An 18,787-nucleotide genomic window follows, 5' to 3' on the forward strand; every position below is an offset into this window, starting at 1 on the left:
TAGAGTCAATCTATATTTTTTATATATAATACAATCACACCAGTGTGATTAACGTTCAGCGCGTCATACCATCAGCTGCTAAATTCAAATCTGCGTTCGCTGGCTGGTGTTGAGCCAGAGACAGAAGTGTTTTTACAGCTCTGCATTATAACCAATCACACACAAATCGATGCTGTTGAGCTTATGAATGCAATGACACATCAGAGGTATTCAGATGAATCCGGTATTTTCTTCACTCGCTCGCTGACTGAATGCCTCTTTCTCTCATCAGAAACAACAAAGTGCAAATGTGTGTAATCTGTAAGATATTAATTTCATAGTGCAAACAGCTTCAGTGATTTTAATGGGAGTTTTTGAGAGTGCTTTAACCAGACTGTCAGTGAAAATGTTCTTTGATAATGTAAATGTTCTTGCTCTCCTTCTTTACAACGAAAGTGTTATGATTAGAAGCCTAACTTTCAAAGTTTTTATTCACATTAACTTTCAACATTAAATTCACATGAAATATGAACTCAATCTTATTAAAAATGTGAACACTTAACACCCATGTTAATTAAGTAAACAGCCAGGTTTTTTATTCATATATAAAAGATTACATTATTAGGTTACTTTGACCATCGCCCACTATAATATAGAAGGGTGAGAATCAAGATATTTCATGATAATTCAGTTAATGGAATTTCCGTTTGGGAATGTTTCGAGTAAAAAGTAAAAAATAAATAAAACATAAGTGCTGTTGTGGCTGCTGTGTGTCACATGACGAACCCACTCCCAATTTGTGCCCCCTCAAACATATCGAGTGCATGACTCCTCTGATATCTGCAACACTCCACCGATCTGTGCTTTATGCCGGTGTGGCCAAACTCAATCCTCTTCAGTTAAGACACATGAAAACACACTTGGAATTTACAAAGAGTAGCTGATAGACAACTCTGTGAATGTCCTTGAGTGGCCCAGACAGAGCCTGGGATTGAGCCCAGTCAAATAATTCTGGAGAAACCTGAAAATCTGCCCCCATCCAACCTGACAGTGTCACGCTGTCTAGTCTCTGTTTCCCTGGGTGTCCACTAGTGGGCTCACTTCCCCTTAGGCACTTCACCGTAGGCACTACAATTCCCACTAACCTTTTCCCTTCATCACAGTAATTGCACTCCTGCTAATTGCACCAGGTGTCTTCACTTATTAGTATTAGCCTCCCTATATTTACCCGTCTTTTCCTGTTTGTCTTTATGGAGTCCTTACCTTCCGTTTCATGTCATACCCAGTCTTCTCGTCTCCCGAGTTCCTCGCTTTCCAAGTTCCTGTTCCCTTCCTGTTCCTTCTTTGTTTGTTTGTTTGGACTGTTTTCTGGTTTTGACCCTGGCTTGTTTTGGATTACGTTTTGGATTACCCTAATAAAGACATACCTGCACTTGGATCTCTCTCTCCCTGTGTTTCACTTGGTCGCAGAAGGACTCCATCACACAAGATCCAGCAGTATGTTTCTCGATGTTTCCTCCCCAGTCACCGAGCGGGAGAGAAAGAAGTGTTTTGAGGGAACCCGCCTGGTCGTGTTTCGTGGGACCAGGGGAGGTTGCAGAGGAGTGAGTGGTCGAGAGGAGGTTCGGCATCGCTCTCCACCATGGCCCACCTTCGACCCGGGGCTCGTGTGGGACGGATCGGAGCCGCCGTCTCACCATGGCAGACGGAGAGGGGAGAGGAAGCTCACGTCTGCCGAGCCAGCACCACTGCACAAGATGGCCTCCAGCCCAGCGCCGCTGCGCAGAATGTCCGCCGGCCCAACGCCGCTGCCCAGGATGGCCATCAGACCAGTGCCACTACCCATGATGGCCGCAAGTCCAGTGCCACTGCACAAGATGGCCGCCAGCCCAGCGCCACAGAACAAGGTGGTCGCCAGCCCAGCGCCACGATGCAAGATGGCCGCCAGCCCAGCGCCGCTGCCCAAGATGGCTGCCGCCGAGCCTGTTCATGTCACGTCTGTCGAGCCTGTGTCTTCGGACAAGATGGCCGCTGAAACATTCTTGGATTATTTCTCTATGCTGTCCAAAATCCTAGAGATTCCCAAGAGTGTTCACGTCACGTCTGCTGAGCCAGCGCCACAGTACAAGACGGCCGCCAGCCAAGCGCCACCGCACAAGGTGGCCGCCAGCCCAGAGCCACCGCAGAGGATGGCAGCCACAGAGGGCTTTCCAGAGTCGAGTCAGGTCCCCGTTGACTTTCCAGAGTCGAGTCAGGTTCCCATTGACCTTCCAATGTTGAGTCAAGTTCCCGTTGACCTTCCAGAGTCGAGTCGGGTACCTGTTGACCCTCCAGAGTCGAGTCAGATTTCCGTTGAGCCTCCAGAGTCGAGTCAGGTTCCATTGACCCTCCAGAGTTGAGTCAGGTTCCTGTTGACCCTCCAGAGTCGAGTGAGGTTCCCCTTGACCCTCCAGAGTCGAGTCAGGTTCCCGTTGACCCTCCAGAGTCGAGTCAGGTTCCCGTTGACCCTCAAGAGTCGAGTCAGGTTCCCGTTGACCCTCCAGAGTCGAGTCAGATGCTTGTGGACCCTCCAGAGTCAGGGATAGTCACCGTTGACCTTCCAGAGTCAGGGCTAGTCACCGTTGACCTTCCAGAGTCAGGGCTAGTCACCGTTGACCTTCCAGAGTTAGGGCTAATCACTGTTGACCCTCCAGAGTCAGGACTAGTCACCGTTGACCTTCCAGAGTCAGGGCTAGTCACGGAGGCTACCCTTAACTTGTTCATGTTCTCTGTTTCAGATTTGCCTAACCAGACTAGCTCTCCTGTTAATTTGATCCCACTGTGGTGGTCATCTGTGCCGCCCTGGTGGGCTTCTGTCTCGACCACACGGAGGTGGTGGTCTTCTGCGCCGCCCTGGGGGGCTTCTGTCATGACCACACAGATATGGTGGTCTTCTGCTCCGCCCTGGGGGGCTTCTGTCTCGACCACACGGATGTGGTGGTCTTCTGCTACGCCCTGGGGGGCTTCTGTCTCGACCGCACGGATGTGGTGGTCTTCTGCGCCGCCCTGGTGGGCTTCTGTCTTGACCACACGGAGGTGGTGGTCGTCTGCGCCGCCCTGGGGGGCTTCTGTCTCGACCACACGGATGTGTTGGTCTTCTGCGCCGCCCTGGTGGGCTTCTGTCTCGACCACACGGATGTGGTGGTCTTCAGCGCCGCCCTGGTGGGCCTCTGTCTCGACCACACGGATGTGGTGGTCTTCTGCTTCGCCCTGGGGGGCTTCTGTCTCGACCACACGGATGTGGTAGTCTTCTGCTCTGCCCTGGGGGGCTTCTGTCTCGACCGCACGGATGTGGTGTTCTTCTGCGCCACCCTGGGGGGCTTCTGTCTCGACCACACGGATGTGGTGGTCTTCTGCTCCGCCCTGGGGGGCTTCTGTCTCGACCGCACGGATGTGGTGGTCTTCTGCGCCGCCCTGGTGGGCTTCATGTCATTCCTGGACTTGTGTTTTGTGGTTGTTTTGTTTTTGCTCTTCTGTCTGTTTTCCATCTATGAACCTGGCCCTCCGTCCCTCCCCCTGATCCTCCGCCGGTCCACCTCCCTCCTGGGTTCCTTGTCTTTGTCTTTCTCTCTGTTCCCCTTTAAGGACCGGGCCCTCCGTCCCTCCCCCTGATCCTCCGCCGGTCCACCTCCCTCCTGGGCTCCTTGTTTTTGTGTTTGCACCTCTTGTCTCTGTTTCCCCATTTTACCTGGTCCTCTTGTCTCTGTATCCCCATTTTACCTGGCCCTCTGTCCCTCCCCCTGGTCCTCCGCCACTCCACCTCCCTCCTGGTCTCTTTGTGTCCTTGGTCTCTTCTTGGGTTTGGGTGGAGCATCTGGCAGTTGCTCCGTGGAGGAGGGGGTAATGTCACGCTGTCTAGTCTCTGTTTCCCTGGGTGTCCACTAGTGGGCTCACTTCCCCTTAGGCACTTCACCGTAGGCACTACAATTCCCACTAGCCTTGTCCCTTCATCACAGTATATTGCACCAGGTGTCTTCACTTATTAGTATTAGCCTCCCTATATTTACCTGTCTTTTCCTGTTTGTCTTTATGGAGTCCTTACCTTCCGTTTCATGTCATACCCAGTCTTCTCGTCTCCCGAGTTCCTCGCTTTCCAAGTTCCTGTTCCCTTCCTGTTCCTTCTTTGTTTGTTTGTTTGGACTGTTTTCTGGTTTTGACCCTGGCTTGTTTTGGATTACGTTTTGGATTACCCTAATAAAGACATACCTGCACTTGGATCTCTCTCTCCCTGTGTTTCACTGGGTCGCGATCGTCACAGACAGAGCATGAGAGGTGAATAGATGAGGAGAAGGATGGGAGATAATTGCCAAATGCTGATGTGCAAAGCTTGTCGCATCACACCCAAAAAGACTTGAGGCTGCAAAGATTCTTCAGCTAAATATTTAGTTAAGGAAATGAATACTTATGCAATGTACTTATTTCAGTTTTTTATTTTTAATAAATTTACGAAGTTGTGACAATTCTGTTTTTGCTTTGTCATTATGTTGCATGGAGTGTAGATTTATGTTACCATGGGGCAGTTGTATATACAGTATATATATTGTGGCGGGGTGGAAGGAATAGGCAGGAGCAAACTCAAGTGTAAAGCCCCGGAGGGTGGATTTTATTGAAAAGTGAAGGGTTGCGGGGTGATGACGGTGCTTCGGCGTGCAAAAAGGTGCTCTCACTCGGGTCCAGGTGCAGGTGAGTCGGTGGAGTGCTCGTGGCAAGTCTTCCGGTCACAGGCTGCTTTATGGTGGCAGAGAGAGAGAAGATTCAGTGTGTTTAGCTCATGGAGAGGCTTCTCACCCTTTTCCTGTGCGCGTGCTGTTTATATGAGGCCCGGCTGATGAGAGGCAGGTGCGGGTGATCAGCCCGTGATGAACCTCGAGCCGGTGCTCCTCGTGAGTTGCCAGGGCGACGCTGATGTGGACTCGGGACACTCGTCACAATATATATATATATATATATATATATATATATATATATATATATATATATATATATATATATATATATATATATATATATATATATATATATATATATATAGGAAATGCACCTAAATATTATTATTAAATATTTATTATAAAATATATTTGTGCAATAATATACAATATGTTGCACAACAATACTCTATATTGCACATATTAAATTAAAATAAAATATTCTTTAATAAAAGGTTTCACTCAGTAAAGCAATGCTTTACTGTCTAATATGTGTAAACTAATGAACATACATCTTGACATGCAGTCACTGAAGACATTGTGTTTTTTTTAGGTGATCTTGGTGAGCTCCAGCATCAATGAACGTGACCAGATGCTCTTCATCAGCACAGATGAGGGTTCATCCTTCCAACGACAGCCTGTCTCCTTCACCGTGGATACACTCCTCTTTCATCCATCTGAGGAAGACAAACTTTTGGCTTACAGCAAGGAGGCGAAGGTCAGTGATGAACGATTAATGCAGTCGAGTAAATGACTATTAATGACATCAATTGAAGTCAGTGTTTGTTGGCAGCTCCAAACCGGTTGCTCACAAGATAATATAATGTGTCTTAATTCCAGCTGCATATTTGTAGCTTTTCTTGTCAGACTCAACTGCCTGAATTAGTCTTTGTAGCTTTTTCTGTATTAATGATTTGGGTCTCGGCTGAACGCCTTGACCAACTGTTCTCAACACATTTCTCACCCAGCTTTGTTTATGGCTCTGCTTTTTGCTCTCCAGCATATTGGCATCCTCATTATTAGAGTTATGAGCAGCACTGTTTGGCCTTCAGGCCATGGTTGTCTCTCGCTAAAGAGCATGTTTACATTGTTAAAGGCTGGGCGAGCAACGAGGCAAGATCTGTGTGTGTGTGTGTGTGTGTGTGTGTTTGCGTGTGTGTGTGTTTGTGCAGTTGATGAATTGCTAAAACCCCTAGACACTACTTGCAACATGCTGCATTTATCATCTCTAAGATTAAATGGAAAAGACAATGAAAAGTGTGTATTTGTCTGTGTGTATTATTATGGTGCAGTTTGGTGGGCATTTCTCATGCAAGTGGTGATCAATATAATCTCATTATAGGGATGATTAATTGGGGACAGATGCACACATACAAACACACACTCAACATATGTGATTTTAATTGGTATATATGGACAGTTTTCCACTACCTAATCGTTATACAGTATGCAATGACTCGCTCATCTAATTCTTATGATCCTGAGAATTTGCAAAGTGTGTTTTAATCTATTCCAGCCTAAAAAATCAATGTTATGACCAGTGCTTCAAGCATCCAGTGACAGTAAATAGTGATTTTTTTCGTCTTTCTTTGTTTTTCAGCTGTATATCTCCACCGATCTGGGTCACAAATGGACTCTGCTTCAGGAGCGCGTTACTAAAGACAGAGTTTTCTGGTGAATTATTATTATTAATATTTTTCTCAAAATTTATCCTTCAATATTTAAAGGCAGCGGTTCTCAGTTCCAGTCCTTGTGCCCCCCTGCTCTGCACATTTTGTATGTTGCTTTTATCACTTCAGACGTTTGTTCTATTTGAACGTAAGTGCCCTGAGAAGTGGACATAACAGGCGAACATATATGTTCCATTCAAAGTGCATTGAAGTGTGCAAGATGCGAATTTAAAAAGTATTTATTTATCGAGGTATATGATGTCACATTTGTCTGTGTGTGAAGACACTGCGCAGCACAAATCCATGAGTGAATGTTCCGAAGTGAAGTAAACTTCATCAGATTTCTCCTGCTCAGGGAGTAGGGAGCAATGAACACTGTGTAGGGACCATGTCAGTAGGAACACAGTTCATGCACGGAGCTCACTTCTAACGAGCTGATTATCTGAATCAGGTGTGTAAACAAAGAGAGACATGCAAAATGTGCAGAGCAGGGGGGCGCAAGGAATGGAATTGAGAACTGCTGCCTAAATGTGCCATATAATACATTGATACAATATTTTGAATTGTTCTTTGATGTCACACGTCATGTGTGTATGTGAAGTTTTATCTCAAAATTCCCCACAGATATTTTTTTATAGCTTGTTGAAATTGCCAATTTTAGGGTATGCACTGTTTTTGTGTTTGTCCCATTTAAATGAAAATGAGCTGCTCCTCCCACCTCCCTTTTCAGAAGAGTGCTGAGCTTCAAGAGCTCATGCTCGTGGGCATACCGGTTTAACTGGTGGTGACCATGTTACAGAGTTCACATTACTTCCAAATGCAGTTTTTAACTACCACTTTCCTGTTTATGATCATTCTGGAGTTAACACTGGAGACTCCTGTGTTCGTCGGTGCACCCCAAAACACACCACTTGCAATGCCTCTATGGTGTTGACATTGTACCTCCAGCAACTACAGCAAGAGAACAGTAATGGCGGACCGCAGCTTCTCACTCAGGGCTGTGTATATGCTAATAGGGCAGAGGGTGGAACAAATGGGTGGGACTTTCCCAGAGTATGACGTCATAGTAGCGAGAAATCTGGAACTGCTCATGTGGAGAGACTGTTTATGATTTATTGGGATTATAAAACAATGAGTGAGTGGATTTTTACCATTATAGGCTGGATGTTTTCACACACTGCGGCCACACAACACCTGTTCAAACACCTTATAAAAGTGATTTTTGCATTCTATGGCACCTTTTAAGGAACCTCATGTTTTTTTCAAAACCTGTATGACTTTCTTCTGTGGAAAAAATCTAATATGGGGATGAGGGGCTGTAAAGCTTCTAAAAAAGGTTTCTAATGTGGTCTGTAAGACTTCTTATGAAATATGATAGGAAACCATGTTGATTGGTGACCATGGTCACCATTTATTTTCATTGGAAAACAGCAGCATTGACATTCTGCTAAAAAGCACTTCTTTTGTATTTCACAGAAGAAAGTAAGTCTGGGTGTCAGTAATGGTTTGTTTTACTTTTACATTGCCTTCTGAGACTTTCTTTTTAATCTTTTTCCCCTCTCCGTTCATTCTTCCTCTTCTTCCACCTTCTTTAGTGAAATTCAACCCCTCGCTCTCTGGTTATGGTTCACTGCTATCACAGCTGGGATTGAAATCCTGTACAGAAGTGATTTATTTCTCCACCCAAACCAGTCTTTCTGTCTGACCCTCTCTTTCTCTTTTTTGATCTCTCTTTCCTGATCTTTGGCATCCTCCCAGCGCACTTTACCAGATTCACAACACGCGATATATGATTCTGTATAGTTTGTCTGTGGTTGATTGTGATAAAAGATGAGAAAGTCAGCTCCCTGTCAGCAACTGCCACAATAAACCCCATCCAGCACATGTTTAATCTGGCAGGAGGTTTTACAATGACACTGTAAATCTGAAGCTGTTTTTTCTCTATTCCTCAGCAGCAGGGGGTTTGATAAGGGTTGTACCCCTTCCCTCTCTACTGTCTCCAAAACTCTTTAAAACATCTCTGAGAACTGCCTCAGAAGACACGACAGAATCAGTTCATAGTGAGGGTTGTGGCTCTTTCTTCCTCCCCGTCTGCTTCCTCGCTCATAAAACAAATGAAGGGGAGGTCTGGGAGGAGAGAGCATAAATCAGCGTGGCTTTAATGGACAGGGATGCTGTCTGGGAAGGTGGTCCGTACTATTGTGGTCAGGAGAGGAGTCTTGGGCTCATTGCAACTTATTATGTGATGTTGAGACATGACGGTTAAGTAATCTGCTATAAATCAATGTAGAGCAAGATTTTGTAGCTATTATGCTACTGTACATATTTACATTGATTTAGAAATATCACAAACATTTAGAACAATTATCTCCATCGATCTCCAGGTTTTTTTCCTCAAATTAGTTAAACACAAACCTCGCCCAGCAGCCGATTCTAAAGATTTCATTGATCTTGTCAATCAAAGTCCTGACTGCCCACACAGAGCTAAAACAACGATGAACCCCCAGCCTAAACCCAAATCTTCATCATTAGCAGGACATCCCATTCCTAACAGATCGGATTCATCAGTGTAATTGGTTCCACTTTATTTTACGTGGCCTTAACTACTATGTACTTATGTCAAAAAATAAGTACAATGTACTTATTGTGTTCATATTGTATTGTAAAACACTTTTGCTGCTATTGAGGTGGGATACGGGTAAGTTTAGGAACAGGTTTGGTGATTGAGTTGACCAATAAAAACTGGTATGGGGAAAAATAGCGTACACATTCTTAAAAGGTTCTGTTAATTTCCTGCTTGTTAAAATGCTTGTAAAATAAAGTCGGTTTTGTGTAAGTTTACTGAACTAGAACTTCCCTGAGCAGTTTAGTAACCTCCAAACAATTGTGTTTAACACATCTAGACAAAAGACAGTGAGCTGTCTGCATTCCTTGAAACTAAGGACTTTCTGTTTGCCAGTATAGTTGAGAAGGTTCTTCTAAGGGGATGTTTTAAAGGGATAGTTACCCCAAAAATGACATCCATTCTTTGATTATTTAGCCACAATTATTTCACTTTTTTTTTCTTTTCTTTTTTTTCTTTTTTTTTTTGTGGATCAGAAAATGTGAAATTCCGAAAAGTGTCACTGTTTTGTGTGTGATTACAAGCATTCACACTTCAGTGCTTTCCATTTTTTGTTAAATCAAGTCACTGGAACAACATGAAGGTGAGCAGATGCAGAAAGAATTGCAATTTTGGAGTGAACTGTCCCTTTAAGATGTCCTTCTGTGTGTTAGTCGGTCTTGTTTGATCCTCTAAATGTGTTACTAACTGTATGCTTTGTTTAAGGGCTGTGACGGGGGTGGATGTGGATCCTGATTTGGTTCATATGGAGATTCAAGACATCGGTGGTGGTAAGAGAGCTCATGTGAACAGTCCATTTCAATTCAATTTTACATACTGCATCAAACCACTGTGAACAAGGGCAGATGGGATGTTTTAGGGCTTCAGTTTTGCCTCATTCAAACAAAACTCTTTCAGAGAAATTCCACCTGGCTGAGCTTTTTGTAAGGCTTGTGTGTTTGTGTGTGTAAAAGAGACCAGGCGTACAGATGCACAGAGATGTTCTGTTGCACAGAGCTTTTTCACACTTAATCCAGGGAAGGTTACACGCCGCCAGACAGTCACATTGCAACCTACAAACACATAAACTCAACCCCTAAGGGAGGTGAGAGGTGTATCTAACCAGTATAAGAAAATCACTCTGGACACATATATCTAATCCTTCTTCTGATAAATGAACTTTCAGTTGTGGTTTAACTCTTTATCTGTTGGGCTTGTGTCACACTGACAGATGCAGACCTCAAGTGTTTTTTCTTCAGCTCAGTGGCTTCTTCGACCTCTTATGGGATGTGCTGTATCTGTGTGTGTGTGTGTGTGTGTGTGTGTGTGTGTGTGTGTGTGTGTGTGTGTGTGTGTGTGTGTGTGTGTGTGTGTGTGTGTGTGTGTGTGTGCACGTCTGACCTTGTTTGACAGAAGACAGAAGCAAAGCGCTCAGCCATTCTAATTGCTTTTTAATTAATTTCTCTGCTGTACTGCTTTGATTAACCATTCGTCCTCTTCAGAGAAGATGTCTGCCCATTTGTTTGCCTAAAATTAATAACAAAAAAATAAAACCACAGAGAATGAGAGGAAACAACATTATGAGAATAGCAATTAAGTTCCCCTCTTTGATATGTAATCTTTGGCCATGATGTTTGGAGTATGCAAATACTCCCCTAATTTTTTCATAATTTTCCAATTTGTTGTAATTTTTCATGCACTTTTGGAGAATTGATGAATGTGTGTGTGTTTTTTGTAGAGATTGCTGAGCCAGCTATTGTGTGAGATTCTGAACGAAAAGGGCCTTTGCAACAGGGCATCTCGACACTGTTTTCCCATAATTAATTTCCTGTCATTCTGGAGCAAAGCAATGTGCCCAGCGAGGATCAGCTTCAGCTAATTTTGTTAAGAGCTCCAGGTTTTTTTTTTTTTTTGCAGATATCTTTCACCCCATTCACCTTTGGAATGGCTTCCAAACACTCACTTACAAAAGCTGTATAATCAGACATAGAAATGAAATTTGCCTTCGAACTTTTGAAAGTCAAATTGTTACCTTCACTTTTCCTCTAACCCTTTTTCATGTGTTTCTGTCTTTCACCAGGATACCTTTATGTGACATGTCTCATACAAAATTGCTCTGATAAAATGGTGACAGCACAGTTCTTGGGGAAGATTGACCACAATTCCCTCTCAGTGCAAGATGAATACATATTTGTGAAGGTAAAATTATGTTACATCTTAACATATGATGTATGTACATATTTATTCAGACAGATCCATTCAAACATTACAGAGTTTAGCAGATTATCACCTTATATATTAAATATTATAAACACTATACACTAACATAAACAATTCAAGGTCAGTAAGATTTTTCTTTTATGTTGTCCCTTATGCTCACCAAATCTGTAATTATCAAAAAATAAAGTAATATTGTGAAATATTATTAAAATATCTTTGCAATTACCATTTTATTATATCTTAAAATTGTACTCCAGTCTAGTGATGCATGATGCGTTTTCACTATATATATATATATATATATATATATATATATATATATATATATATATATATATAGTTTTGTCAATATTGTGGGAATACTGCATATTAGCTTAATTTTGGTAACATTTAAAAATCATTTTGGTCTCACATTCCTTATTTTGGACATTCCTTATTATTACAGAATTGCTTTTCCCTTATCTCCCTTTTTAAATTGTATTCCTTTTTTCTCATCTTTTATAATTAGCCAATGACTCAAGGACATTTGCGCGTTCTGTATTCATCTCCCCCACTGCCCATCTCCCTCACATGCTCAGTTGTTTTTTGAAGGGATTGTAGCTGTTGAAAAGGAATTTAGATATGCCCTTGAGGAACAGGACTACAGTGTGTGAAATGTTTGTGTTGGGTCAGAGTCATGCTGTTTCAGACTGGACACAATTATGTGAACCATAGAGACCAACAGACAGAGCTTCTGGTTCAGTGTTAGTAGAGACTGAATCTGTTGAGATAATAGTAGCTTGGTAAAATCAACATTGTGAATTGAGATGGCAAAGGATGAATAGGAAAGTGAGAGTGGTTTGTCTCAAAATTGCTGATTATGAAGACAAGACCCCGCCATTGGAATAATGAAATAATTTCTATTTATTTTTTTATAGGTAACTACAGGAAATCGAACCAAGTTTTACATCTCATATCGAAGAAATGAATTTGTTCAGATGAGATTCCCTAAATATGCCCTTCCAAAGGTACGGTCCTCAGAAAATGTGACCAATGTTTACTCTATTTAAATCACTTTTGAGTCTTTGCAAAAAATATATTTTTTTGTATGTTTAAAATGTTTTGTAGGGTACAGGAAATATTTGTGGTAATTATACTGCAATGCAAACTGATATTTAATATTGTGTTTCTATATTGTTTGTTTAAAATATTGTTATAACTTTCTGCTATTTAATCTTATTCAATCACAACACTGTAAATGAAACAGTATCACACATATTAAGACACATATATGTTTTGTTTTTTTTTATTAAAACTAACAACACAAAAATTTACAAGAGTGATGTTCCTTTCAAATAGCAGTTCATTGAGCAAATTATTATTAAGAGGTTAATATGAAGTAGCTTTGAGGGATATTTTTAGACACATTATGGCCAGTATATTGTTGCTGCACAAAAGAAAATAGGCCTAGTTACAAAGTAAAAAGCAAAATTAACGTAGCAGTGGTGTTTCGTTCCTGAATAAATCAGTGTTTTTGAACAACTTGGTTGAGTAAATGATTCAGTGGCGGAATCATGAAGACAGTTGTTTGTTTAACTGCTGAATGAATCACTGAGTTTGAACAAATCGGTTGAATAATTCAATGACTTACTTATAAAGACAGTCACTTGTTGCCACCTACTGGTGAACTTATGTAACCTGCACTAATAGTCACTGAAAAATACCCACAACTAATGCACAGACTGTCCACGTGTCCAAAACTCGCAAACACAGACAAACAGAGTGAAAAAACTGTGAAACTGGTGTAAAAATGATAAAAATACTAAAATTACGTTTGGGGCTTTTTACTAACATCTCCTTTAGCAGCATCATGCGCATGTTTAGTTTTGTGTTTTAAGTTACTGCTGTTTTTGTCATGAACTTTGTACTTAATGTGAGTTACCGTTTGAAGGTGGTTATTGTTCTTTTATCATCTGCAGCTGCTGTGGATTTCACTTTAAAGCCGGAGTCTGACTATGACCTATCGCAGTAATATGTATGAACTGAAGAGCACAGTTGGTGTCTAGCATTGAAACACTACACTATTTCAACCCAGATGTGGGTTTAACCTACTGAGGAGCCATGATGTATGGCAGTAATATGCCGACGAAAGAAGACAGCTGGCTAAGGGTTACAGCTGATGACTGACCAGGCTGTCTGTGGCTCTAACCCAAGGGAGTGCTTCAGTAAAATGCTGGCTGACTGTAATTGAATAACATTGATTGGAGTGGAGGCCAGAGGGGCCTGCTTCATGTATATTTCACCTCAGAGAGAGGCAGGGAAAGGAGAGAGGCTGTAGAGAAGCTGCTGTCAATGGCATTTGTAACTTTGCCAACCACTGATTCACTGTGACAGAGTGAAAGAGGGAGAGAGAAAAGTGTAAGAGAAGAGTACTACTAAGAAAGATGCCCCAGATTACCAGGCATTCGCCTTAATGGCAAAGGATAAAAGCTTTGATTTAATTAGTGTAGAAGTTGAGCGTGCTATATATTCATTCGCTCAGAACCTTCAAGTGAACATGCAAGGGTTTTTGTGACTATTTAGAGTGGATATATTTATCATTTCCCTTCGTGGTGTCATTTTGTGGGTTAAAGCATTATTGGTGTTTTTCCCCTCCCTAGACCCTCTTTGCTCTGCTCTTTTAGTTGCTTTTCGCTTGACTGAGCAGATAGGTCAAATTTTAGACACCCGGTTCAAGAACCCAGAAGAGAGCAAGAGTGTGTGAGAGAGATGGGGTTGGCTGATGTTGTGCCCATATTTTCCATAGTGAATAATTGAAAACCTTTTGAAAAATGCAAAACCCAATTCCAGCATGCCGTCTGAGATCTCTCCTGAAGTTCCTTTCTTTACATTATGGATTAATCATGGTTCATGGCTCCAGTGGGACGAATTGTTTGTTGTAACACACCCAGGGCACTAAATGGATAAGTGCCACTTCTCTTTCTTTTTTTCCCCCTTTCAAACTTTGTCTTTCTGATTTTAAAGCTCTTCTCAACTGATTTTTGTTTGTTTACTTGTATTATTATTAGAAATTAACATGAAGTAAAGCTTGTTATATCTGAAGAACTAAAGATGAAGAAAATGAATAAGCTGCTTTTTATTAAAAAAAAGGGGGGGGGGTCACCCAAAAATGAATATTGTATCATCATTTACTCACCGTCATGTAGTTCCAGAACTTCATGACTTGATACATGTAGAACACATAAAGGCTGATTAAATAATGCCGTAATTTTCAGGAGTGAATCAGTCCATCTTAAATAAACAAATAACATTATCATGTCAAATTTCAGTAGACACATTTCAATCAACTTGATGTCCAATCATTAAGTGCACTTGAGAAACGACGGCATTCTGGAAAATGTAACTTTGTGATGCATCTGTAATTTTGTAAGCCTGCTTTAAATGTTTCAGCTTAGATAAATGTTGGTATTGCAATCCAACTGCAATCCCCCATGAACAACACAGAATCACCCAGTGTTCTTTTATTTGAAGAAGACTGTGAATAGAAACAATACTATTGATTTTGGGCAATTAAGACCTGTTTCTCCACTTCAAGAATGAAACCGCATGACCAGAATTCAAATGCACCAATGTTGGAGCACAAGGAGTCCACCAGACATCAAAACATTCTGCTGGCGTGTTAATATGGCACTTCATTTCTTTCTTTTTTTCTACACAGATTCCCTGTCTTTCCATCCATCCATACATACTGTTACCCATCCCATCCTTCTTAGACACTGAGTCAGCCTGCTGATAATGCAGTCAGGGATTGTGGCAGTAGGCAGAGACACAAATGTCCTGCAGATGTGTCATGGCTGATAGGGGTCCTGTGCCTGCTGTCAGAGACAGATGGATAGTGCTGTTTTAAGTTCTGATAGTGCTGTTATCAGTACTGGGGGCCTGAGTGTCCTATCACACAGTATGATAGACAAAGACAGGACCTATCCAGCCAGTAGAATGTAAGACTTAAAAAGAAAACACAAGTGCTTCACCTATAGCTTTCTGTTCTAATTCTCTTACTCTGTTGTCCTTGTTGCTGTTTGTGTGCATGTTTAGATGATCTCATGATCCACATTTAAAACTTCCACTCTCTCCAGGGGAACTTTCAGCGGCTGTGTTTCACAGCAATGACTTCATTGTCTTGTGTAAGCCTTGGTGGGAAGATGACCTCATCGTTACATTTTTAATGCACAACTAACTAAAAGATGATGAGCTGTTCATATTTGACCTCAAATCAACAGCCAGGAATTACATTGCAGTTCTAGACTAGAGGCATGTTCAGTACCATCTCCAAATCTGATCGAAAAATTACATAGCAAACGTGGAAGCAATAAGTCAAGCTATTGCGATTTGTGATTGCTTGTCTCCAGATGTCATCATGAACCTAAGGTTGGTAAAAGGGTAAATTCAGTTTGAAATAATGTCTGTAAAGCCATGTACACATTTGCACTCCCCTCTATATAAGAGCTTCTCTGAAATTCAATATTTGCATTCATTTAATCAGAATAGTCTGAGCCTTCTGGGGAAATTGGTACTTTTCAGAAGTGTTTGTGTGTGGATATAGAAAGATATTTTAGGAAGGAAGAGAACATAGGGATGAAACAGGATTAGAAGTCTCTATAACAGTGAGTTGGAAGAGTGGTTCATGAAGTTTTGTTTTAAAACTTTTTAAAGTTGTGTCATTGATCATAATAAGCTGGAATTGTGAATGTTGATGGTACCATTTTGTTTGAATGCATTTTGTGTTTTGATGAAAAATAGTGATAAATCTTGCCAGAAAACAACTCATTTAGGCGGGTTATGAGGAGACAGACCAGACAACATTTTCCGTCATGTTCTGTGGCACCACAAGAATTATGAAATAGACAGATGCAGCATCAGTTATACAAGTAATGTGCATCATTATGTTGCATTAGAAAAGCCTCCGGTCTTTTTGGGAAGTGAAAAATGACAGAGAAATATGAAATTGTCTGGCTATTTAATTCTAACAAAAAATCTTTTTAATTCTGACTGAAATTATTTAAATCATGTCATGATAATTGACTTTCATGAAGCTGATAGAAGACATACACTATTTATACTGCATATGTAGTAAGGATTTATTACTCAGAAAGCCTCTTTATTATTCTTTATGTAGAAGCTGCATGTACAGTAAAGCCATATGCACATGCACACACGCAAGTAGTTACAGATGCTTCTTTAAGTGTGTTGCTTTATCCTTATCTTCCCTTTTCCATCCTATAATTCTCAGAGTAAACAGGTGTTGTGTAACTGACCTCTCACAGAGGGGGTTCAGTGCCTCTAAACTGCTGTTAGTGGGACATAAGTGAAAAATAGCCTTAGAATTTGGTCTCTGAAGCACATTAAAGCTACACTGCGCTTTAGGGACTTTGCTAGCTCTTCACTTAAGTTCTTATGAATGAATTCAGCTGGGGGCTTGAGCTTGTACCCTTCATCTTTGTGCTTAAATTAATGCGACCCACTTTCACTTTATCGGGAAGAACAACATGGTGACAAACTCCCCCGTCCTGACCCAGTCATTGCCACAGTGCCCGGCTGTATGCATCTAAGCTACCAAAACTGAGGAGCTTAATGTTGATTCGGTATTTTTTTTAAAGCAAATCAGAAGAGCTAATTATAGGATTGATTCATTAATTGTTCATGCTTTCATTTCATCTAAATCTGTCCCTACACAGTTCATGTTCCAACACAGTTCTTCACAGCAGCTCAAAATAAACTTTTCATTTCAAAGCAACTGAATGTATTCACCATGGATTTATATGCAGCTCTTTTTTGTGGTTGTTTTTATGTAAGCACGAGTGAAAGTGTTCAGCTTTTCTATCTCTCTTCACGCAAGCCCGAATGAATCATGATGTTATTTATTTGAACCTGCTGAGAAAACTGAAACTGTCATTTGCATTGAACTTATTTGACTTTTTTATCTTTACATGAGGTTCTAAACTTCTTGTGTGGTATATTTCTGCTTCTCTGTTTTTGTGTTTCTGTGCAGGATGTGCAAATTGTGAGTACAGACGAGAATCAGGTATTCCTGGCTCTGCAGGAGTGGTATCAAACAGACACGTACAACCTCTACGAGTCAGATCCACAAGGAGTCTATTACTCCATTGTGTTGGAGAACGTCCGCAGCACCAAGCAGCCTGAAGAGAAAGTCCTCATCGACATCCTCGAGGTCAGCATTTCAATACACAATGTACTTGTGTAAAACAAGGCAGTGTGGGCTTCACATCCTACCTTCTGCATAGAGAACTAAACATAGTTCAGCTGTTGTAAAGTTGACATTGTTAGAGACCTTTACCTATAACACTTCAAACACACATAAAACTGAAGTGTGGCTGCTTGTGAACTACTGTAGTAACTCTGCCTCCACGCATTTATTATTTATTGCCAGCAGCATGTTTAAATAAATGAGTGATTCTAGAAAGCTGTGCTACTGAAACAAGATCTAACACATTGAACAGTTTCTTAGACAGTTGTGTCTTTGCCATAATTTGACTGGCTAGTGATACTTTACAGCTTCTTGACAGGTCTGGGAGATGCTGAGGAATATTACATCCTTTGGTTGTGTGTGTATGTTTTTCAGGTTCGTGGCATCAAGGGCGTATTCTTAGCCAATCAAAAAATAGATGGAAAAGTGAAGACTCTCATTACCTACAACAAAGGCAGAGACTGGGAACCACTGGCTCCTCCCACAACTGATATGAATGGCAAACCTGTCAGCTGCAAGCAGGTAAATATGCCTGTTCATTCCGCATTCCAACTTTTCAGATGGTCTTTTGCATTTCTATCTAGTATCTATCAGTACTACATTAATTTTAGTCTAGCTTTTGCACCCATTTTATTTGTATCTGAAAAGTTAAGCAAAACTTTTAGCTGTTGTTGTTATTTTTAAGCCCCTTTTTACCTTTCAGTTAATACTTTGATTTCCCAAACATATTACTTACATATGATATTTATAAATATAGTACAGTTTAAACATTTGGGGTCAGTAAGATTTTTTTTAGAACAAAAAAAAATGCTTTTTATTAATACGTTTATTCAGCAAGAATTCAGGTAATCAAAAAGTAACAGTAAAAACTTACATTTTTGCAAAAGATTTCTATTTCACTTGCTGTTCTTTTGAACTTTATATTTATTAAAGATTCCTGAAAAATGTAAAACATTTCCACAGTAATATTAAGCTGCACAAAATTTTTTTCAATACTGATAACAATAAGAAATGTTTTTTGAGCACCAAATCAGTATATTACAATGAAGGATCATGTGGCACTAAAGACTGGATTTAATGACAGCAGAAAATTCAGCAATGCTATTCAAAATTCAGCTAAAGAATAAAATAGGAAGATTGTAATAAAATTCACAATATTCCTCATTTACTGTATTTTTGCTCAAATAAGCAAAATACACTTCTTTCAAAAGCATTACAGACCCCTTTTAAATGGAAGTGTACATAACATACCCACAAATTAAAAACTACAATGCAGACCTTGATTTAAATATACAATAATTATGCAGATGTTGTTTTCCCTTCGGTT

The 18,787-nt window shown here is 40.8% G+C and overlaps 1 protein-coding gene across 3 annotated transcripts in view; it reads left to right on the top strand.

Moving 5' to 3' along the window:
- The window catches only part of LOC132122757 (VPS10 domain-containing receptor SorCS2-like), a 162,969-nt gene that overhangs the window by 127,644 nt on the left and 16,538 nt on the right, over positions 1 to 18,787 (top strand). For all 3 annotated transcript variants that reach the window (XM_059533147.1, XM_059533137.1, XM_059533156.1), the window contains exons 4-10: positions 5,278 to 5,442; positions 6,325 to 6,398; positions 9,723 to 9,787; positions 11,077 to 11,195; positions 12,134 to 12,223; positions 17,245 to 17,424; positions 17,836 to 17,982. In XM_059533147.1, the coding sequence (XP_059389130.1) occupies positions 5,278 to 5,442; positions 6,325 to 6,398; positions 9,723 to 9,787; positions 11,077 to 11,195; positions 12,134 to 12,223; positions 17,245 to 17,424; positions 17,836 to 17,982 (840 nt within the window). The remainder of the gene's footprint in view (positions 1 to 5,277; positions 5,443 to 6,324; positions 6,399 to 9,722; positions 9,788 to 11,076; positions 11,196 to 12,133; positions 12,224 to 17,244; positions 17,425 to 17,835; positions 17,983 to 18,787) is intronic.

Source organism: Carassius carassius, chromosome 3 (genome assembly GCF_963082965.1).
Source record: "Carassius carassius chromosome 3, fCarCar2.1, whole genome shotgun sequence".
NCBI classification, from domain to species: domain Eukaryota; kingdom Metazoa; phylum Chordata; class Actinopteri; order Cypriniformes; family Cyprinidae; genus Carassius; species Carassius carassius.